The following is a 21948-nucleotide window of genomic DNA, read 5'->3' as shown; positions in this document are numbered from 1 at the left end:
GTGAGGACCAAATTCTTCAGTTCCATCGTGTGTTTCAGCCCGAGCCCTCGCATTACTGCTGTCCTTTGTGTCTCTACTACGCACAGCCAAGATGGATGATGACGACGCCCGTCTCACAGCACACACGCACGCGCGCACACACATACGCAAAACATGGCAGATAATAATATCATTGTAAAGAAACGGTCGTAATAAGTCGTGATTCGTTACCTTGTTCTAGCAAGATCAAACCCTTCATTCAATATCCCACCTCGTATCATATCCAGAACAAAATCAAGGATAAAGAAAATCCAAATCGTAAACCTCGACGGTTATCTTACCTCTCTTTCCCCGCTGACTCGTTCATATCCGTGCCCATTCCCGTTTCCCGCCAAGTCTGTCCAATCGTCGTGTATCGATCTGCAAGCCCCCATCCATCTCGCAAGCCGTGCTTCCCGAGCCTAGCCTTTTCTCTGCTCCCATCCGTCATCATCGTGCATACCATCACCGCACACGCGCATACCACCCTCCTCCTCTTCCCGGCTCTTACTTCCCGTCCTCTTCCCGTCCGAAACGTTGTTCCAGATCGTGCTCCACTCATCGTCCCATCGTGAGATCGCCCCGAGCAAGGTAAAACCAGTTCGTCCTTGCCAGCTGCATCACGACGTGCCGTTCTGCCGGGAAGCTTGGCCTGCTTCGGTGCAGGTGGATGGGTTCACACCTGTTCCTGCGAGTATCGAGCCACTTGCTCAGTATCGGCGATGATGGTCTAGTGTAAATCATGCTTATTAGTCTCTCTTCTTGAATACACCCATGAAAACGTATCTGAAAATGATTAGGGAGAAAGCACATGCATGGCATGTGCTCCATCTATCTGGTGCGGTGCAGGGGGGGTTAAAGCAGCAAAAGAAACAAGCCGCGCAGCGCAGTAAGCCACATCATCACGAGGTCTTTTCTTCTTCTTCCAGAATCTTTGCCTTTCATTCGTCCTCCTCTTTATCCAACATTGTTGCCGTGTATCGTACTCAAGTTTCTCAAGAGCTTAATCGTCGTGTCGTCATAATTCATGAGCTTCAGTGTCCCCGACACATTTCGTAAAATGAGCGTAGTGGGACATTCTCAAACAGGCACATCAAGGCACTAGCCTCGACATATGCGCCGTATCCAAATTCAAGAGTGCTTGCCGCCCTGGGTCTCAGTTTGAAGGGGCTGGCAACGGGGCACGGCCATAGGGGTCTCTCCTGTAGGAATCTGTCCCATACGGGCTTGCCGGATAGACATTCCCTCTGTAAGGATCACCCCCATAGGCTCGATGATGATACTCTTCATCCTCCGTGTCCGAGTCATACCCGTCACTTCGTCCTCGAGATGATGGTGCCCAGCTGTCAGCCCTCCTCTGCCCGCCTACACTCTGAGCTCGCATGCATCTCTGCAAACGCCTTTCGTGGCGGCGGGCCTTCTCTTGCTTGAACTCCTTGCACTCATGTGTCAAGTGCTTGGCTTCCTTCATCTCTGAGATGGCACCCTTGATTCCCAGGGCGGCAATTCCCACTGACGCGGCATCTTGCATGATTGCCTTGGTCTTGAGCTTCTTCGCTTCACCCTCGCTGAGGCGTCCCTCGTTGACTGCCTTGTGTCTTGCCTTCCTCTTTTCCATACTCGAATAGACCTCGTGTGCTGCATGGATCGTGGCCACGGCTGCAAGGCCCGTGGTGACAAGTTGCTTACCTCTCATCTTTTTAGCCCTCTTCTCGTCTTCATCCGAGTCGCCCAAATCGGAGTCGGATGAAGAATAATCAGATCGGCCGCCTCGTCGGCGTTCTCTTGGCTTGCTCCGGTGGGAGCGGTCATCATCGTAGTAGTCTCGGTTGCTGCCAGATCGTCGGTCGTCCTCCGACATGTCGTCCGAGTATCGGCGAGATCGATGTCCGCCGCGGTCGCTAAAATCATCTTGGTCCCGACGGCGGTAGTCATCGGCAGCGGCAGCGCCGGCACCAGCTCCGGCTCCGAGACCGAGCTTGGCTAGGCTGTTGCGGGCCTTGTCGACAACGCTGCGGCTTCGGCTGCGGTGACGGCGACGATCTGGGGAAGGACTGTAGGATTCACTCCTTCCCCGTCGGCTGCGGCTCCTGGATCGCGAACGGTCGAAAGCCTTCTTGGCGCCGAGTGCACCCAGACCGGCAGTTGCAAGAGCCGCAAGACCGGTTGCTCCACCACCGCCACCGCTTCGAGACTTGGATCGAGCGCGAGAACGAGAGCGGCTGCGGCCAGTCTTGCGGTCCTCCTCAATGTCGTTCCTTGAACCTCGGAGCAGGCGGTTGCCGACCAAACCGCCAATCACCGACTCTGCCAGGCCAAGCTTTCCTCCCTTATCATCGGTCGCTGTATCAACGGCAGCGGCACCAGCAGCTGCGGTGAGAATGCGCTTTGTCTTCTCGCCCTTCCAACCACCAGGTTCCTTGGCAACACGGAAGGCTTCAGTGGCACCTGCGAGAAGCGAGGCCATGGCCGCCTTTTGGATCTTGTTGGTACCACCACCATGAGAACGAGATCGATCGCTGGAAGGACTGCCTCCCCGACGGCTTCTAGTGTCGGATCGGTGGTCATCTCCACTTCCGCCAGTAAGGGCCTTGACGGCAGCGCCGAGGCCAGTGGCGGCAATAGCGTTCTCGAGGAAATTCTTGTGGCCCTTCTTCTCCTTGGGGCCAATGTCGTCGTCTGAGTAGTAATCGTTGGAGTAGCCATCACGGCCATGGTGAAGGATCATGTTGGCCTTTTGGTCCTTCTTGGCCTGCTGCTTGTTGTAGAACTGTGCGCCCTGGTAGGCGGCCAGAGCGCCAACTCCGGCGAGGGCAGCAGTAGAGAGGGCGTTGCGTTGAACCTCGGTGCCATCTTCCTTGGCCTCTCGGCGGTCATAGAGCTCCTTACCAGTGACAGCGAGAGCGGCGCCGGCAACGGCGGCAATGATCTTTTCGTTCTTGGACATGCCCTTGGACTTGTGCTTGCGGTCATCATCGTCATAGTAGGAGCTGGTGGGGCCGCGACGGGAGCGTCGGTCGTCGCGGTCGTAGCGAGGATCATATCCGCGGCGATACTCGTACTCCTCCTCATAATAGTCAGGACCAGCGGATCTAGCACGGCGGATGTCGCGGCCGCTGGGAGGGGGGAAATCGCGGCGAACCTCTTCTACTGACAAATCGCTGTCTTCTCGAGCACGGGGGACGAGCTCGCGAGTAGAGTGCGACTTTGAGTTGAAGGAGTCTCGAGGATCGAGATAGCGGGGGTCATCTCGGCGTTCCTCTCGGCGTTCCTCTCGCACGTAACGGCGAGAGTAGTCCCGATCATACGGGTCGTAGTTTGCCATGGGGGAAATCTGCGTGGTTTCTGTTTGCTTGCAAGTGAGAAGCGGGTATATGTTGTAGCGTTGTATGTTAAGCTGAAGATTGCGTTATGCCTGTCTAGTATAGAACAAAAGGCAAATTGGGTATTGTGCTTGCTTGTTTGTAGGTTGTGAATGATGATGCAAAAAGGAAGAAGGGGAAGGGGAGAGGAGGGGAGAGGCAGATGATGAAAAGAAAAGAAGTGATGCAGGAGCAACCGACCAGCCACAGCTTGCAAAACAGGGTCCTTTGCGAGGTGGACAACAGGGGTGAGGGAAGGAAGGAAAGATGGAAGGAACGGGAAACAAGAGAGGGAAAGTGGGTAGAGGGCGGCGAACCTGCTTGGCTCTGATGGCAGGTGCAGTGCAAGTGCAGGTGGTCAGTGGTGTGTGCCCGTGTTGTGCGCGTTTGCGTGAGTGTGTGTGGTGGATGTGGATGGGCATCAATGAAAAAGTGGAAGGCAGCAATGGAAGCACTGCCTTCCCTGCCTGGTGACTACCTAAACTAACGTGAGTGCAGAGGCCGTAACCGTGGCCGTCACTTTACTAGGCTCGGGCGCTACGCTACGGCTACGCTTCTCTCCACGACGTACGACGTCGAGAGGTACAAACGCTGGAGCTGTTGCTGCTTCTTCCTGCTGCAAGACAGGGCGAGTAGCGGGGCAAGACCAACGACGTAATGATGAGGGGTCCTTAGTAAGGTGGGCACAGCGCTGACGCTATCCGACAGGGGTCAAGACCCACCAGAGCCAATGCCCAGCCTCCCGAACGGCAGTCAAGTCTCCGGGGCATCTGGGCATCAAGCACAGCCCACAGTTCAGCGACAGCTGCGCCACAGCACTTAAGCATCTCCATTAACTGCGATATAACCTAACGACGTCGGTAACCCCGAAAAGAATATTCTTTACGAACGACTATCCACCAGAAAGCGACATCGTGATGTTTTATGCATCCTTGTCAGGCTACTAGTTCGCACGAGATTTCCTTCCAGGGCCCAAACATGGCCGGAGCCCTCCGTGTCTCTCCTCCGAGCCGGGTGTCCCCTGTGAGATCGGGCAAGGCTCTAGTGGGCACAGTCCCAAGTGAGGCTCTTGACACATCCCCCCTTCGTCATAAGCCAGGGGCTTATTCTTCCTCCGGATCTCGCTTCAGAAACGATCATCTCGGTACTGTACTACATATCAAGGTGAGGCTCAGAAACGGGCCCGTGTCGTCTCGACTAGCACATGGACCATCCCACGCGGGCAAAGAAATAAATGAGACGCCAGAGTAGGTATGAAGAGAATTGCCTTATGCCTTCCTTATGAATAAAATTTATAAAAATTAGTATAAAATAATATAACAATTAGGAGATTATATATATATATTATTATTATTTATTGATTGTATTTAGAGTAGGATTAAGTATTGTATTTGTCCTCGTGTCTCGTTTTTTCCTTGACCCAGGTGCATCCCTTGCTTCTCTCCCGGCACAACACGAACCGCCACTTGATGAGTTGTCACTTCAAAACAGTAAACAACGTGTGTCCAAGGAGTGGCCAATTCATTCAATGCCTGCCTGGCAGGTGGCTAATCCCATCCATCCACCCATGCTCGTGTCTCAACATGTGACGCAAGTCCGCTGACTGGAGTTCGTGACCGCCTGCCCTACCAAGCCACACATCTAATTCGCCTCAGCCACGCCGTTTCTCCAGACCACCGACCACCAACCACCTGCACCCCAGAATATCGGGTTCAACATGTCGACTAGCTTTCTGTAACGACGCGCTATGTAGACTGTTTCAAAGTTTCTTGTCCTAGGAAAATGCCTAGGGTTTCTGTGCATTCTGCCTTGCTCTGGTTGTGATAGATTTTGGCACTCTGAGCCTAGGTCACCGTTGTGAACCAGCCAGCACATGCAAGCCTCAAAATGGCAGACATACAATAGGACGCATGTTTTCTTTATCGACATCAGATATCAATTAAAAATTTGTGGAGACTCTAAATATTCCAGTTCAGTCAAGGTCCAACACGTTTCTAGACCCTCTATCGTATTCGTCATCGATGCAAGAAGGACGCAGATACCGGTCAGAGTACACTTTTCTGGCCTTGGAACTTCTTGGCGCACATATCAGAAGCAACCAAACCAGGGTCCAGTGGCAAGATTTGAGGCAGTGAGCAACGCTTACAAGCCTGTCAGCAAGAAGCTGAACTACATCAAACGCCACTTGCGCTTGAAGAAGAAATATAGTCTCTACCGATGGATCAAGTTGAAAACTAGGCAGACTGAGAGGCTGGTTTGACCAATACATCCAGCATCCAGGCTTCGCCCTTTGTCTTTCTGCCCTGAGAATGACCCCTTTTAATTGCAGGATACAGTAGTTTAGTAGAAACTACTCGATGAGTCGACTTTAAACACCAACGAATAACCCCCATCATCCAAAGTGGTCGGGTTAAGTTTAAGCAATGCAAACATTTTAATCGAGATCATCTAAGCTCATCGTTCCCACATCTTGTAGCCGTACAACTCAACTCGCACCAACCTGATCATTCTCCATCCCTTTTTAATAGGTATTCCAAGAAAGCCCAACACCAGCACTTCTTTAATACAGTTCCCAGTATAAACAACCGCCGTCCTAATACTCTACAACAAATCTCGATAACTTCGAGGGCCCCTCATTCTTCAAGTCAATTGCTAGCCGTAGCCCTAGACAGTTCCCCAGCGTGCTGGGTCTCGTCAGGATTGACACCATAGTCTGTAGGATCCGCCTCCTCATCCACCTTCTCCAGCTGGTCGCCATCAACTAGGGCATACTTGCTCTTTTTTCGGATGCGAGAGCCGTATTTGTAGAACACAAAGGGAATGAATGCCAGCAACGTTGCCACCCCTCCAATGAGTGAGCCACCTCCTCCAACACCAAGTGTAGAAAACATCTGATTCGTGAACAAGGGGGCCGCAGCACTACCAGCCGACCTAACCACCGTGTTGGCAGCGATGACGGAGGCTGCATAGTCGGTGTATGTGTCTGTGAGGTAGTTGATGATGGCGACATAGACGAGCATCAGGGAGGTAGAGAGGAATGTCCCAGCCAGGGTCGGCACAATCCACGGAACTTGGCTTTCGGAAGTTAGTTTCTGGTACCTTTTAAGTGAGGATAAAGCCTTACTTGTATTGCGCTGACCACGCCAGCCAGGACATTGTGATAGGAAATCCAACTCCTCCAAGCATGGCCATCAGAAGCCGGTCCTCTGGCAGGAGCTTCTTCCCAGAAGCATCTCTGCTCCTCCTTCGCTCACTGTCGACAAATATAACGATTGCACCGAGGATGGCGCCCACGATCTGTCCGATCAGAGGCAGCTGCGAAACTCCTGCATTCCATCCCCTCATATCGCGGAATACGATAGGGTAGATGCTGAAGAGCATGAACTGTAGTGCAAAGACTATACAGGCGTAGAAAGAGCAGAGTAGTGATATGAGGTCGAACATGAGAATCCACGGTCGCGTGAGAGCCATCTTGTACAACTGGTGCAGCTTGGGTTTGTTTTCTTCGCCCTCGGTCTGGGCGCCAGTGATACCGGACCGCCGCGCACGCTGTGATTTTTGCGCGAGGATCGTCGGACTGTGAGTCTCTGGGATGAGGAACATGAGAGCCATGGTTGGGACGCCGAGCCAGAGGGCTGAGTACACACCCCATCTCCAGTCTCTCTTAAGTTGTACAAACCCTGAGATGACAGAACCGAGAGAAGGACCAACCCAGGACGCTAGACTAAAGATGGCTGTCGCATTGCCTCTCTCAATGGGATCCCATAGATCGACCAGCACACCGGGGGTCGTGCTCAGGGGTGCCGAGATGAAGGTGCCAGCTAGAAATCTCCCAGCAAGCAATCCGCCAAAGCTAGGAGGAAAGGCACAGAGAAATGTAAAGACCATGTAGGCTGCAAAAGTAACGTAGAAGATCCATCGACGGCCGTAAAATTCGGACAGCGGCGCAAAGATAAAGGGTCCTGCGCAGAAGCCCAGGAGGAAGAGGGTCGTGGTAAGGGCTGCGGTAACCTCAGAGACATTGAATTCATTCACGACAGAGTCAAGACTGGCTGCAAATATGCTTGAAGAAAAGTTGCCGTTTAAAGCAAGGAGCACAGCAATCAAGGTGATGATCCATCTTCGCGTGCGAGACCAGTTTCGTGGGTTCTCGGCGTCTCCCGACGTGAAGTCGACGTAGCCCCGTTCGTTGATGCAGGCAGATTCGTGCTTTTGGTTGCCAATGTCAGGCTTGAGGGTGATGATAGACAAGGCTCGTTGTAAAGAAGGCATTTTGAAGTTGTCGATGTAGATGAGCCGATTTCCCTGAGTGCGTTGCTGTCTGGCAAGTATGGCACTCTACGAGGGAGGCATCAAATCATCTATATATATCCGTGACGAGGCAACAACTTCTCGTCATGTATAATTATGATGAAAACCTTTACTCACCATCATTGAGGTCAACCGGACAGTATCGTCCTCTACCATACATTTGCGTCCATGCTTGATAGGAGTTGACGTCAAGTGCTCCAGGAAATAGCATCCCCATATACCCGACTTGGAAAAGGCCTTCCTCTCTCCTCCACTATCTGACTCTCTCCGGAGGTCAGCTCCGTAGCTGGATCCATCTCAGGACGGAGTTAAACTCCGCAGGTTCGCCATGTTGGTAATTTTGGTGTCAAGGATCATGCTGGACGCTCGTTTGCCATATTCTGTCCCCATTGACTATCTGGCTAGCCGAAAACCATTGTTATTGTGGCGGCTTTGTTGATGGAGCTACAGTATAGATCCTTACAAGACGTTAGAAGCCCAAAGCTAAGAGTTCTTTCAAAGGTCCAATGCAATTGCCGCGGAGTGTCAGTCTAGGCAATGTAGTGGCGGAAGAGTTGATCGTCAGGGAACATGCGATACAACCCTGTATCAAGATCTTCACACCAGGACCCACGTGGCCATGGCACGGAGTCCAGGTGCAATGGCGAGTCAAGCGCGGCATATCAGGGTTTTAATTTGAGTCTTGTTTCTAGTTGCCAATGGTAGAAGTTAGAGTGGTGGTGGAGTGGCTACCTCGACGGGGCTACCTACAATACCATTTCCATTGTGTACTATTGCTCAGGCAATGGATTACAGAGAAAATCCACTGTGAATCCTCGACAATTGAATATACTGTCACTGTTCTCGTAGAACTAAAAGGCCAGGTTTCTATACTGGCCACAATTCATATCCCACAAACATTCTAACAAACGCTCTCGCTTTTCCCAGCTCCAATCACTAACCAAAGTACAGTAGTTCTATTTGTGACGGGAGCACACCCTCCGCCGGACCACCGTTGAAATCTCTTCTCTTCAAGGGGCGATTGACGTAATGGCTAGATCATCGACGCTGCGAGTCTTGTCCTGGCATTTCCACTTATGGAAGCTCAGGGTCTTTTCCGGACCTTATATTCCTACAAGACCCAACAGTCTATGCCCAGCCGGTGGTTGATCGTTGGTGACGATCCCGTCAATAGATTCGCTTAGGCTTCAAGCTAGATATTGACTTACCTTCTTGGTTCGGGAGCTCGCGTATCATTTTTCTTCAACTCAATTGCAGCACAATCAGCTATTCGTAAATGCTATATCATCTGCATGTAAAATGAGATCCATCCACCCAGGGTGGCCTGCTGTTGGGTCCCAAGTCTCCAGCCAACGCACTCAACGCCGTAGGACCTACACAGCTGCCTCTTCCAACATGTCACCAAAGAAAAAAGACAACGGCAAAAAAAGAGAGCAAGAGCAAAAAACATACAACAGCGGGGATTCGCTGGTCGTCACCGACCCAACTACTAATCCGCCCCTCACTGGCTTATCTATGGGAGAGCGGACGGGATCCCGAGTTCTCCAGTGGGTATGGTCGTATGTGACAGTCAAGCAAGCACATTCTGATGATAAGCTCACGGTTCATTTGGTCAACCAGTTGCGAATACTCCTCGCATCAATTTGCATCTTCTCCTGGTGATCGCCTCCCAAATGCTTTCAACATCTCAATTTCTCTTCTTAGTCTTCCATGAGAGGGCTAAATCCACTCATTGGCTCGTCGTCCTTGTAGTTGTAGAAATGCTGCTCCACCTGGTCAAGTTCGACATTGTGCTCCCCAAAGTACGATATGATCTTGCCCTTAACTGAGCTGTAGTTCTCAATGTCCCTAAACTCAAGGATCGTGCCATCATCATCCTCGCCCTTTGCATTGTAGAAAGGCTCCGACACTGGCAGAAACAATCCCATTGCCACAATAGGCCAAGGGGGTTTGGGTGCTGTCTTGGATGCAGCGTCCCTTGCAAAGGGGAGGAGGCTTCGAGAGAGAGATTTGATGGAGAGATAGATTGTGCTTTCTCCCAGCCAGAGTATTCCCGTCGAAAGGAAAAAGAGAGAGCCTGTCTTGAGTTAACTAGGATCATGTCAAGGGGATATTGTCCTTACCTTCACCTCTCTCTACGTAGCTGTCCGAGACTGACGTGAGAGCGGCAATACATTTAAACATCAGCACGTCGGTTGGAACAGGCGTCTTGTCCACATACAAAATCACTTTTTTGCTCTGCGGAGCCAGCTGTTCGTTCAATTTGGCCTCGATTATCTTGAAGACAGGCGGTTGCCCTTCTGGAGACTTATGCAGGTGTTTGTCCATATCTGTACAAGGCCAGTCAAGTCGAATAATCTTGGGATACTTCTTGATTACGCCAGAGGCGCCAACGGCTGCAGTGGGAACTACCACCATCGTGAACGGACCGTCTTCGGGTCTTCTGGAGACGATGATGACTTGCTCTACTTCGAATGAGCACGGGTTTCAACTTTTGTGCTATAGAGGGCAAAGATGCTCACCGATATTTTGAAAAGGTACGATAAAGGTATCCGAGTGGCCATCTTTCACCCTGGAAAGTCGGACGGCTCCGCTACCAGGCCCATCTTTTCCAGCGACGACTTCAAAGATGCCCTCTCCTTCAAACGGGGAGGTAAAGTTGACTTGAGTCGTGCCAGACGGAACTGCCTCGGGTTCAAGCTCGGGCAAGTCGTTGACGTCCAGACCTTGGAAGTACTGGTACGTCCATTCGTGCTTTGCCTCGGTGCTCATGATGCGGCTACGGCGTCTATTTGATGCAGCCAATGCTCCCCCGGAAGCTTTCTTTGCCTTGTGGGGACTTGAGAGTCGCCGTGGACGTGTTGACTTGGCCTTGGGCGCTGAGGGCGCTGAGGACGCTTCAGGGTTGGACTCGCGCCCGGATCTTGTGGTAGGCATGTCGAAAACACGGACTTCGAGTTGGGCGAATGTGATTGAATTGGTTTCCTTGGAAGATGAATGTTTCTGTCGATTGTTGAATGTATAAGTGAGGCGGCTAAGGTTCAGCTTATAAAGTACTATTGGTGTTTGCGCAATCATCATCATCGTAGTAGTGCCCCGCATTCAATGACGTAGAAGGCCAATACGGGGTAACAGTCCAGCCACTCAACCCTGTCATTGTCAAAGTATTTCTACTTGGGTATCGTGTCCTCTATGGGTGATGGAATGTGTATAAAATTCTTGCAGCGGAGCACAAAACGTTAAGGCGCCTTAGTGCCAGCCTTATGCAAACGGCAGTTGTGAACTAGGGTGATGTGACAGCTTGGTGCCAAACTTATAACATGTACGGATAACGTTGTGTTATTTCGGCAGTGATGGCACCATCTTTTAAGCATCCCAACCCCTAAATCAATACTAGTCAATACAATGACTATCTCCCGTCTTCAAAAACTCACCGATGCCATAGACCTGAGCAAGATCGCTGCCGCCCTTGCCATCATGGTCAGTGTATTTCCCAATTGGGTCGAGAGCTACCCTAGGCCAAAGCTGCCGGCCGGCCGGCCAGCCCACCCAACTCAACCCCGCAAGCATGATGGATTGCCCCTCATGATGGCATAAACGTCCCCTCCACGCTTCATTTTCTCCTGAAAATCTCAACGGCGGACGGATGCCAAAGTCAAGTAACACAAGTCTCGCTCAGCTTACAAACCGTCAAGACACCCACAACAGACAATAAATGCTTAAAGACATCTTGCCAAGACCAAAATTCACTTCATGTGCCCTTCCCCAAGCATTCCATCCATTCATCCAATCTTGCCCTGCATTAGCTAGCCCTAACAAAATCATCGTGAAACCTAGCCAACCAGCTCAGCATCCTCCTGCACAACTAACCGAGAGCCCAACCAGTTTATCAACCTTTTATTATTTTTTCTTGTGTGTGTTTTTTTTGAAAACTATAGTACAGTGTGCAATTCCCTCTTGTAGCAAAGTTTGGAGTGTCCCATCTAACATCAAAATCCACGACGGGGAAAAAAAAAGTCCATAACAAAAATGACCACAGACCAAAGACCAGAAGACCAAAAACCAAACCCCCTTTGTAACCCCTTCCGAATGCAGTTGAGAAATCCCTGTGCTGTGATGTGATGCGCTTTGCTGTGGCTGAATACCATGCATGCATTTGCTTTTCTGCCCTCACTTGTCTTTTTCTTTCTCTCCCCTGTTCCGAAGACGCCCTAGATCCCTTCCTTGGCTTCCCTGCCACCCGTAACACTCGACCCGTGGCAACAGCTGACCTGACCTGCCAGCTCCGGCCCCCTTGCGTTCCAAGTCGCTCTCTGGAGCACCTCACGCAACTGTCAAAAGACTTGTGAGCCCGAGCTCAAAGGCTCTACTGCACATCTTTCCAACCTGTCACCGACAGCTTTCGCAGTTCCATCCTCGCCAAAAGACCTCCTTCTGGAAACCAATAGACTGGGCCTAAAACCCTCATCGTCACCCCGATCCCCATTACCAGTCCGCCTTAGTTGTCCGTCCTTGATTCATGGGATAGGGTATAGAAGAATTTTTGCCGATCATGTTTGCATCGTCCCTCCGCTCTTTTCATCCCCTTTCCACTCCGTCAGACTCCCGGGATGTTGACTTCGCGTCGAAGGTCAACGCTTTCACACCCGTGCCTTGTCAGATTCAAGCTGGCTTGAAAGCATCGTAACGCTCCCTCTCCGTCGTGCTCAAAACAACCATCGCAAAGTCGTTAATCCTCGAGATTTTCATACATTCGTCCTGACGAAAGAAAGATCTGCGAACCAAGAAATGTGACCGCAACTGATACAACGCCATCGCTCATGACGTTTTTTGTGGCCAGTTCTCAACTTGGCCCTTATCATAAACATGTTTCGAATTCTGGGACGCGTAAAATCATATCGACCCAGATATAGGCCATGACAACATCTCAGTCTCGTCTACGCCTCAAGATGCGAGGCATAGATCCACCACTTGACCAAGCCTCACCGCCGTAAGGACCCCCTCCATTTCTGGAAGGGCTCGTTTACGACTGCGCGGTCTGAGCGTGCTCGGCATGCACGCCGTTTGTGAGGGGCGCGGCAGCCTCGACCTGGCCATTTTGCAACTGTGTCGAGACCTCAGCCTTGCTTGTCGGTGAGACATCTCCATCGAGACCGGTCAGAGGGACGGTGCCTGAGGGCGAAAAGTCGGGCACCTCGGCCGAGAGCTGGCTCACGCCGTTGGTGTTTATAGCTCCGTTGACGCCCTGTGCCGCTTGTGTGTTGTCGACAAAGTGTTGGAACGAAGGGTCGTGGGCGTTCACGGGATAGCCGTGCTGGCCATAAGGCAGACCGTGGAAGCCATTGAAATGGCCGTTGGCATAGTTATAAGATCGGTTCTTGAAAGTCAAGTGCATGGGACCGTCGTTGCGAGCCAGCTCGTCTCGGTCCTCCATGGGCAGGACAAACTTCTGCCAATCCTCCCGGCGACGCAGTCGCTCGCAGTCATCCTCGCCAACAACGTAGTCAACATCGACTGAATCCTCGCAAACAGCACGGATGAGGTTCATATCGGCCGAGAGATCCCGCATGCGCTTGAACGCAGTGATGAAATGCAACGGCACAAAGCCCTGAGAGTCCATGCGCTGTCGCAGGTACATATCCTTGCAAAGGTTCTCAATCGAGAAGTAGTATTCGATTTGGCTCTTGAGCATCGGCATCACCATGTTGTCCCAGTAAGGATGAGGCTGCAGAGGCATACCGGCCATCGGCGCCATCGAGTAGTCGTATGCTGCGAATTGAGCCTGCACGGCAGGCATGCGAGAGCTGCCGTTGGGCAGAGACAAACGGTGGTAGTTACCCGCTCCGTTGCGGCCTCCGCGGCCTCGCTGAGTTGGCGGCGCAAACATACCGCCGTGCGAACCCTGTCGCAGAGGGGGGCTGTAGTGGCCCTGAGCTCGACCAGCGCCAGCGCCTTGGCCGTGGAATCCTGAAGTGGCGGAAGCCGAATGTTGGTGCTGGCTTTGGCCATTGCCATGAGTACCACGGCCGCGGTAGCCACCTCGACCCCTCTCACCACGGCCCTCAGGGCGATCGCGAGGAGTCTGAGTAGTATCCTGAGGAACCAAGTTAGGCTGTTTTCTCTTCTCACGCTCAATAAGCTCAACTTACACTAGACTGAGCGGCAGAATCCTTGGCCTTGTCGGCACCAGCATTTGCCGAGGCCTTCTTCTGGCCGTTGGCGGCATCGAGTGATCCTCGCTTGGCCGCAGCGGGTTGAGATGTAGTACCGTTGGGTCCATCTCGAGGCTTGGCGTCGTTGGACTTATTCACAGGAGCAGACGATGCCTTATCTGTAACACCGTTTGTAGTAGCTCGGGTAGAAGCATCGCGACCGCTTCGGGCTCCCCCACGGGGTTTGGAACCACGCATTTGAGGCAGCTGAGTCTCAAAGCTGACTGTGGGGACGTAGTCATAAGTCACCCACTTCTGTCGGGGCTTGCCCTGGCTGTCGTTCTCCTGAGCGTCCTTGTCGGAGCGATCCGATCGGTCAGATGCCTTGTCGACCGTCTTCTTCTTGTCCTCCTTAATAGCAGTGATGGCGGTCTCGGGGGTAGGCCAGTGAGTGGAATCCTGCACAGATGGGGGCACTTCAGCCTTGCCCTCCTTGTCTGATATCCGAGAACCTCGAGGCCCGTTTCGCTCGGGTCGGCTGACGCTGGCAGCCTTCTGCTGCGGCTTGACGCCATTCGTATAGGGAGCGGGAGTAGACTCCTCGGCCTTGGCCGCTGACTTATCATCGTCCTTCTGGGCGGATGTGCCATTTACCGCAGCCTCAGCGGGAGTGGGCGCGGGCTTAGCCTTTGCCAAATGAGCTTCCTTGCGCTGATGCCAGATGTTGACGCTGGGGATGGGCGCCTCGGCAAGTTCAACCTTTGGCGGTTCGGGAGCTGCTTCCTGCTCCTTATCTGCCGCCTGCTCGCTGGGCTGCTTCTCGGCAGCCTTGCTCTTCTTACCCCTCCGAGCCTTTCGCGAGTCCTGCTCTTCGGTGGAACGGGTGGTGTTGCTCGATGACCTGGGCGTCTTTTCATTTCGTCGCCATGGCCGATCTAACCTTCCAGCATCGTCGTCACGCCTCGACTCAGGCCGCCTTTCTTGTGTGGACTCGGATCGGGCATCGCTCTCAGAGCTGGGAACGCTTTCGAGGTCCTGCTTCTCGGAAGCAACTGCACGGGGCTCGAGGCTTTCGGTGGCTTCCGAGACCTCGGCGGTGGTGGCCTGCTCGGGGGCAGGCGTGGCTGTCTTCAGGTCCCACACGGGGACAGCAACAGGCGCCTGGGTATCCTGAGCAGGAGCGACAGCGTTTGTAGGAGCGCTGTTATTCGAGACGGGGGCCGCGCCCTGTCCCTTCGCAGCTTGTGCGTAAGAAAAAGTCGAAGGAGTGGCCATCTCGTTGGACTCAACGATCGCTGAGGGAGTCATGTCAAAGTGAGCCGTAGAGCACAGGCTGACGGTCTTCTGACAGGACGGTAAATGGTGAGCCGGAGGTGCCTTTTCACCTAGGGCCACCAACTGAGGCAAATGATGTCTTCGGGAAAAGAAGCCCGAAGATGTCTCTACCCCCTCCGCACACGGAGAGAGGCGCAGAGCACCCAATGTGCAAGGAAGTCGCTATTCGGAGACCCCCAACTAATGAGGGCGTCGACAGTCGTAGGTTCTGCGCGCAGAGTCGAAAATCGCGGAGAAGGATTCGAGCGGGAGATGGTGTTTAAAGTGAGAGGGGAGATGTCCGCTGAGCCGAGGGCTTTGGGCTAAAAAGAAAAAAAGAGTCGGATTGTGCGTCAACGTCGGGTACGAATCGAGGCAGAGATTCCAAACGGAAGGAGAGGAACGGCTCTGCTACGTCAGAAAGCGTTTGCTCGATCGGAAAAATGCTACCTGGGGTAAGCAGGCGGCGAAATTTCGACGAAGGGAGGACGGGGAAAGAGAGAGATCAAGCCGGCCAGGGTATCGAGGCAGCAACTTGAAGCGCTCTGCTCTGCTCTGCTCTGCTGTGCTTCAGGTGAGAACGGCAGGCAGCACGGATTGAGGTGGCGAGTCGATTTGCAGGGGACGGGACCGGGAGGCCTGAACCGTAAAACCAGAGCCGGAGTGTCAGGCGTTGCTTGATGCTTCTTGTCGAGGGAGACGGGGAGAAGCGGCGCAAAGCCTAGACAGGGTAACGGAAGAGGTTATAGCAATCGAGGCAACTGCAAATGCAAATGTCAAGGTGAAGCGGGGGAGGGGTAAAAGGGAAAGAAGAAACCAGGAGGAGGAGTCTGTCAACGGCAGCAGCAATTCTGTAGGAATTGGGCTGGCGAAGGGGAGTTGTGGTTGAAGGAAGGGTAAACGGTACGGGGAGAGAGGGCACAGCACGGGACCAGGGAAAGTGAAAATGAAGGTCGGAGGTTATTTTTTGCGTTGTGTGAACAATTAAATTTTTTTTCCTGCGTTTTTCCCCTCTCTACCCAGATCCGATCCGCACTGCACCGCAACAGACAATCAGTTGCTAGCGACGGTGCCGCGGGAGGGAGGTACCAGCGCCTTGTACCGCGACTAACTGATCGAGCAGGTACCTGCCGTACCAGCGCGCCGAGCGGGAATCCTTGGAGCAGGCGCAGGCGCAGGCGTAGGAAATGGGGATGGATGGAAGGATGGATGGAGGGGAGGGGGACCTCTTTCTCCCACTCAACTCTTACACAGAACGCCGAGGAGCGGATACGGGCAGAGCAAGACCCAGACGAGAGTAGCACTGCTTTTTTCGTCTCTTCCGCCTCATTTTTTTCTCTTTCCTCTTGGATGTTTTATAGGCTCTTTTTGTGACTCGTCTGAGGCCAGGCATGGTCAATGTTGAAACCTATGATCCTGGCCCAAGTCAAGGCAAGTCATTCACTGAATCGGCGACCCGACTTTGGACTGTTGCGGCTGCCGCCGCTGAGGGCACAGCACCGCGGCCTCGGGCGGCGCTGACTCGGGAGTCGCCCTGCTGCTGGTACTGGAGTGGAGGCGTCCTCCAGTGGGATTCAGGGCATTTCACCTACAGCTCGTCATGGCCCAGCGCCGAACCGACCAGTAGCGGACTCCACCCCTGGAGGACCCCGTCCGTCATGGGAAACCCGAGACCCCGGACGGCCGTGATGGGGTGGAGATGCGCGAATATAAATCGGCTCTGGCCGCCAGCCCCAGGGCATGCCGACCTGCTAGACTCCATCCAATGTCACTGTTACCCTTGCGCGGTTTTGCTTTGTCGTTCTTGTGTGATTACGCTCGACCTGATTGACCGGCTTCGTTCTTGGGCGGCCATTCACACGCGGCGCGGGGGAAACATTACAGGCACAGTATGGTGTGCAGGCGTCACGGCCCTGTCATGGCCTGGCCGCAAGTTGACGAGACAGCTCCATGGATGATACCTAACCTAGGCTCCTAGGCAGCTGCTCGCTGACCGGGGCTGCTCGTGTGTGCAGTGCGAGCAATTAAATTCACATGGAGGCACGGTTCCCAGGGCTGCGGAACATATCATCTCTCCGAGGAGGCCTGGTCCATGCCCGGGGAGAAGAGCCTGGACGGGCAGGTAGGCTAGGACCTTGGAGGTGGACGCATTCCTCCAGCCTTGGACAAGTCGTTTCCATCCATCCATGTGATATGTTGCTGCCCAGCAGAGCACAGAGCTTTTGTTCATGATACCCATCTGCCTTACTCTCTAGGGGAACAAGACCATGTCTGGTCGACATTAGGTAACAGAGTAACTGTCCCGGGTTGTCACCTCGCCAAGCAAATGGTCAAAAAGCAATCCCGGGTCCTCAGGAAGTTGTCGACGTGGGCTGTGAAATGCACCTCCTCATGTGCCCCGGAAAGAGGGCACAACATGCATTTGCAGTGAGACAATAACCACAACGGCAGATACGGCCGAAAACCCAATCCCGCAGATTATGCCGTAGGCCGGCATCTGTTGAACACCTCGTCCGACAGAGTACGACTCTTGAGAATCAGCAATTGTTGTAGACAGCATGACTGGACCGAACATCCCTCGGCACTTTCATATCGCGACTCCCAAGACAAAGTCTGTCTCTACCCGTCGGGGACGTTGCACAAGGCGGCGGGACGGGGCGGCATTTAAAGATGGACTGACAGCCGAAGCGCCCATCAGTTCTCGAGTTCGCCATGTGCATACATTGCATTCGGTGGGAAGAACAGTTCCGGTCCAGAGGGGAAAAGACAAACGAGAAAAGCCATGTTTTTTTTATTCCATCGATCACTTCCATCCGATGCGAGATGGCCGGGGCCCCTTGCAAGCCGAGGCCGCTCAGCCGGTGGACGCCCATTGGATGCGAGCATGAGAAACTGCCTGTTTGGGGCTAGATCCTCCAGGCGACCGGAAGTGCTGTAGAAACTTGGGATGAATCGCGTTGAAGATTCCCGGATATCGGAGTTGGCGTGAAACCCCGAAGAATATTTACAGACATGATTCATGATGGCTTGAGTAACTCGAGATTTATCGCCTCTCCTCGATCCAAATCCGCACATGCTTACGTGGTCTGTTTACCATCACACAGGTTAAACGCCCAAGAACCACAAACACGCGAGGTTCAAGCACGATTCATGGGCTGTCTATCCTATTAGGTGCTTGCTTCTATCTCCTAGTGGATGCCAACGTTGAACCGACCTCTCCAACGGAGCTGGCTGTCCCTCCCATCCCATAACATCATATTTGAACAGAGCCAGCAAGAACATAGACAACGAATAAAACATGACTTCTCGCCGGTGTTCTAGGGCGCACATTTTGTTCAAGAGAAGCGCCATGTGGCTTATATACTGTAAAACGTGGACGACTATCACACAAAGGCTCTCCCACTTGATATAAACACCATCCCAAAAACCAATACTCATGAACCAAAGGGATAGACACCCCAAAACAATCTATTCTGACCATCATTATCTTGACAAAATTTTCACCCGTTTTCGGTACAGTCCAACGCAGACACCTATTATACAGAAAAAAAGGTACTCTCATAAGAGCATTACAAGTAGTTTTATGTGACTTGAGTAAACAAGAAAGACTGCTTTGGTAGAAGCATAATACTCTCGCCGTGAGCCCACTCAGCCAGTCATCCAAGATGCCGCTTGTCTGGTCCCGTACGAGGCCGCCAAGCGAAGACCAGTACCTCCCATGGGGAAGTAGCTGATGAGATACCAGAGAAGACATGCGATCTGGATGATGGCCGAAAAGAGGGTCAGGATGGTGCTGTGAAGCTGATAAAGATAGTTAGTAAATACGAGGAGCTCATCTGACAAGCATCCCACTCACCTTCAAGGCAAACACAAGGGTCAGGATGATAGAACCAAAGTAGGCTGCAGTAAACGGCAACCGGGGAGTCGAGAGAAGATGGTAGACATAAGCCATAGGTCCCATAACCGCCGCAAACGATGCCAAAAACATCAGCGATCCAACCGACCATCTGTGCAACCGCGAGTCAGCTTCAAACATGGACTTTGAGATTCCTCCATATCAACTCTACGACATCATGACATCGACAATCAAAGTCACGGCATTATGCTGGCCTCACACCATACGAGAACCCGTGACTATGATCGGCAAGGGGAGGGGAGAAGAGGGGGGGAGGGGGCGGTGAAGGAAGTGCAGTTTGGACAGGACAGGACAGCATCTCGACTTACAAGGTAACAAACTTCCGGGGGTTAAACAGCGGGAAGAGAGTAAAGGTGAAGCACACAAAGAAGCATGCCAGGGCAGCAAGGTTGCAAGCCCCAAAGATCAGTAACCGATCCCATCGACTAACTGCCAGTCGGGTTAGTGTCTTGTAACCACGAGGCATGTCATCCGCATCACATGCATGATCTAAGGCATGGCTCAGATGCAATGCGCGTGTCCCGCTGCAGGGGTGCCGGAGGGCGATGGGTTGAGGGCCATCATGTTGACTCACGAACAAACCAGCCTTCCTCCTCTTCGCGTCGACTGGGCGCAGGCAGAGGCGCACCAGCACTCTCGGTGGTGGGGAGCCTCACATAGCCACGGCTGCCTTGGAAGGGGTTGAGGCTCTGGATAGAAGAGAGCAGACCGCTCTGCTGGGATGTGTTTACAGGTTCATCGCGACGGCTCCAGCCGAGGGAGTTGATGGAGTCTCGGAAAGAATTAGAAGCCATGGCGCCGGGAACCAGGGGGGCGGATTCGCAAGGGACGGGCTCGATAGCGACGGGGCGGGTACGGAACGGCAACGTCGATCGTGCGGCGCAGGTTCGGGCTCAGGTTCGTGATCGTGATGGAGGGTGGGAGAAGCGCAAGGCGCGCGACAACGGCGGCTTCGTATTAGACTGATAACAGTTGATACAGTTGCAGAGACCAAGGTCCACTTCCTTGGAGCTGTGGTATTTTGGTCATGGTCAGTCGACAAACGTCCATGATATACGGGCGATCCGGAACGGATGGACAAAACGGCTGCCTACCTGGTCCCAACACCTTGTCTTTGGCTGACGAAGCCGTGTGCGCAAGGCGGCGATGTGAAGGAAAGGCTACGAGTCCTTGGGGGGCTGAGTGGAAGGGGGGTTACAGGCGACCGCGCGTACCGCTCGAAAAGACTGATAAGGGCGCGACCTAACGCGAGTTATCAAGCGACGGCAGCAATGGGCGACAAGCAATGGGCGGCAAGCGGAGCGTTTTGCGCAAGGTCGACAGAGGGACAGAAGGGGGTGAAGCTTGGGACGACGGGAGACTTGAAGTTGGTTCTTGGAGGCGGTAGCGGTAGTGGAGGGCGGCACTAGGCCGAGAAGTCGATGGGTTGGGGTTGGTGTGGTCCCTTCCCTGAATTCCACCCATTCCGGAGCCTTGCCATGTAGTGCGTCGGGGTCATATGATTGGCCGGCTTTAAACGGGGCTATCTTGGGGTAGGCTCCGAGTTTCTTGCACGGCCCTTGCACGGCCCGTCCATCAACCAAGCGTCGAGAGCCCCCCCGGGCCATGACACCCACCGGGAGGGGACGGGATGGATCATGCATGACAGAGAGAGAGGCATATGGCCTAAAAGAGGGGGGGAAGCTTCAGAGCCAGAGCCTGGCCCTGATGCGAGAGAGCCTTGCAGTAAAAGAGTGGAGAGGGAGAGCCTGAGACAGTTGCTGGTGGTTTCAGACACTCAAGGCTGTCTCTTATAGGCGCGGAACCGACCCATCCATGGATGCTGGCCATGTTGCGCAACGACGCGCAGGAAGTTGCAACAGTCAACTCTGAGAGCATCGTCATCATGTTGGAGACGACGATAAGGGCAGCCCAAGCGGGAGAGGAGCGGACGGCGGACGGACGGGGTCCAGCCAGCTGCCTCCCATGCGAGCCCGAGGAGCGGACCGCAACGCTATCCGTAGGGAACTAACACGAAGGACAGCCTCGACTGACACCCTCCATGATGAGAACTACGGAGAAAGGCAGAGGTAGCCTGGTGCCCAGCCTCTCACTCCAGTTTCAGAATCAAGTGGGAGAGGCTGACAGAGTTGAGTCTTACACCGACCAAGAGTCTTTAGAGCCGTTCGCCTTGATTTGATTCTGCAACGAGTCCTGAGTGGCAGTGTCTTTGCCTGGGGGCGCGTGGCCAGGGAGATGGGAGAGGGATGGGGGAAGCTTTCCAGCGCATGACCGAGAACGAGACAGAGGAAGCTCAGGGAGGGGTTACGATTCCATGTAGCAACTCCCGATGAGCCCCAAGAGTCTAGCAGCAGGTTGGCCTTGGTGTCTTAAATCCCGAGTCACGTTCAGCCTGGCGCCCACCCACACACACATCCATTCTCACCCACACCCTCCCTGGGAGTTGTCCGTCTCATGGGAGCCCGTGTAAACCGCCAGAGGGAGCAGAGTCGCGGGCCACCATCACCGCCAACTTTCCAGCTCCAGGACCAACTCCAGGACCCAACAGAAATACCACTGCGAGGGGCCAGTGACCACCGCCTCCAAAGGCCCATCACACTTGGGTCCGGAATACTTGGAGCCAGGCAGGTCAGGAGACGATGGGGAGCCGTACAGATGACTTGACGAGGCATGGCTAGTATTTTTAGCCAGCTGCGGCGAGTATAAAACGGACGACGCTGGTGCCCTTTTGGCATGCGGGCCAAGAGCCGAAGCCAGATCTCATCTTGCAGCTGTGACAGACAGGCGTATCTCTACCTGGCCTCTTGCAGCCGCGAGCGATAACATCATCATCACGGACGGAGAAGACATCGGTCGACCTGCAAAGGAGTAAGCA

General features: G+C 53.5%; 5 protein-coding genes across 5 annotated transcripts; all 5 read right to left on the bottom strand.

Moving 5' to 3' along the window:
* Positions 1-1174: 1174 nt before the first annotated feature.
* Positions 1175-3343, bottom strand: NECHADRAFT_98661 (uncharacterized protein; the record flags this gene model as incomplete). The annotated part of the gene is made up of 2 exons (XM_003053341.1): positions 1175-1677; positions 1708-3343. 2 exons carry the CDS (start codon positions 3341-3343, stop codon positions 1175-1177), a joined length of 2139 nt encoding a protein of 712 aa, XP_003053387.1.
* A 2682-nt stretch (positions 3344-6025) lies between these two features.
* On the bottom strand, positions 6026-7652 carry NECHADRAFT_31547 (uncharacterized protein; the record flags this gene model as incomplete). Its single annotated transcript, XM_003053340.1, has 2 exons — positions 6026-6455; positions 6505-7652. The coding sequence occupies 2 exons, from the start codon at positions 7650-7652 to the stop codon at positions 6026-6028; spliced, it is 1578 nt and encodes a 525-aa protein (XP_003053386.1).
* A 1739-nt stretch (positions 7653-9391) lies between these two features.
* On the bottom strand, positions 9392-11261 carry NECHADRAFT_74466 (uncharacterized protein; the record flags this gene model as incomplete). The annotated part of the gene is made up of 4 exons (XM_003053339.1): positions 9392-9768; positions 9815-10021; positions 10214-10747; positions 11126-11261. 4 exons carry the CDS (start codon positions 11259-11261, stop codon positions 9392-9394), a joined length of 1254 nt encoding a protein of 417 aa, XP_003053385.1.
* Positions 11262-12714: 1453 nt separating this feature from the next.
* Positions 12715-15151, bottom strand: NECHADRAFT_74465 (uncharacterized protein; the record flags this gene model as incomplete). The annotated part of the gene is made up of 2 exons (XM_003053338.1): positions 12715-13785; positions 13841-15151. 2 exons carry the CDS (start codon positions 15149-15151, stop codon positions 12715-12717), a joined length of 2382 nt encoding a protein of 793 aa, XP_003053384.1.
* A 3654-nt stretch (positions 15152-18805) lies between these two features.
* On the bottom strand, positions 18806-19867 carry NECHADRAFT_74464 (uncharacterized protein; the record flags this gene model as incomplete). Its single annotated transcript, XM_003053337.1, has 4 exons — positions 18806-18958; positions 19014-19164; positions 19382-19502; positions 19648-19867. The coding sequence occupies 4 exons, from the start codon at positions 19865-19867 to the stop codon at positions 18806-18808; spliced, it is 645 nt and encodes a 214-aa protein (XP_003053383.1).
* Positions 19868-21948: the final 2081 nt, after the last annotated feature.

The sequence above is a fragment of the Fusarium vanettenii genome (assembly GCF_000151355.1).
Source record: "Fusarium vanettenii 77-13-4 chromosome 1 genomic scaffold NECHAsca_1_chr1_3_0, whole genome shotgun sequence".
NCBI lineage: Eukaryota > Fungi > Ascomycota > Sordariomycetes > Hypocreales > Nectriaceae > Fusarium > Fusarium vanettenii.
The sequence above is the reverse complement of the archived record's forward strand: the minus strand, read 5'-3'. Positions and strand labels throughout refer to the sequence as shown.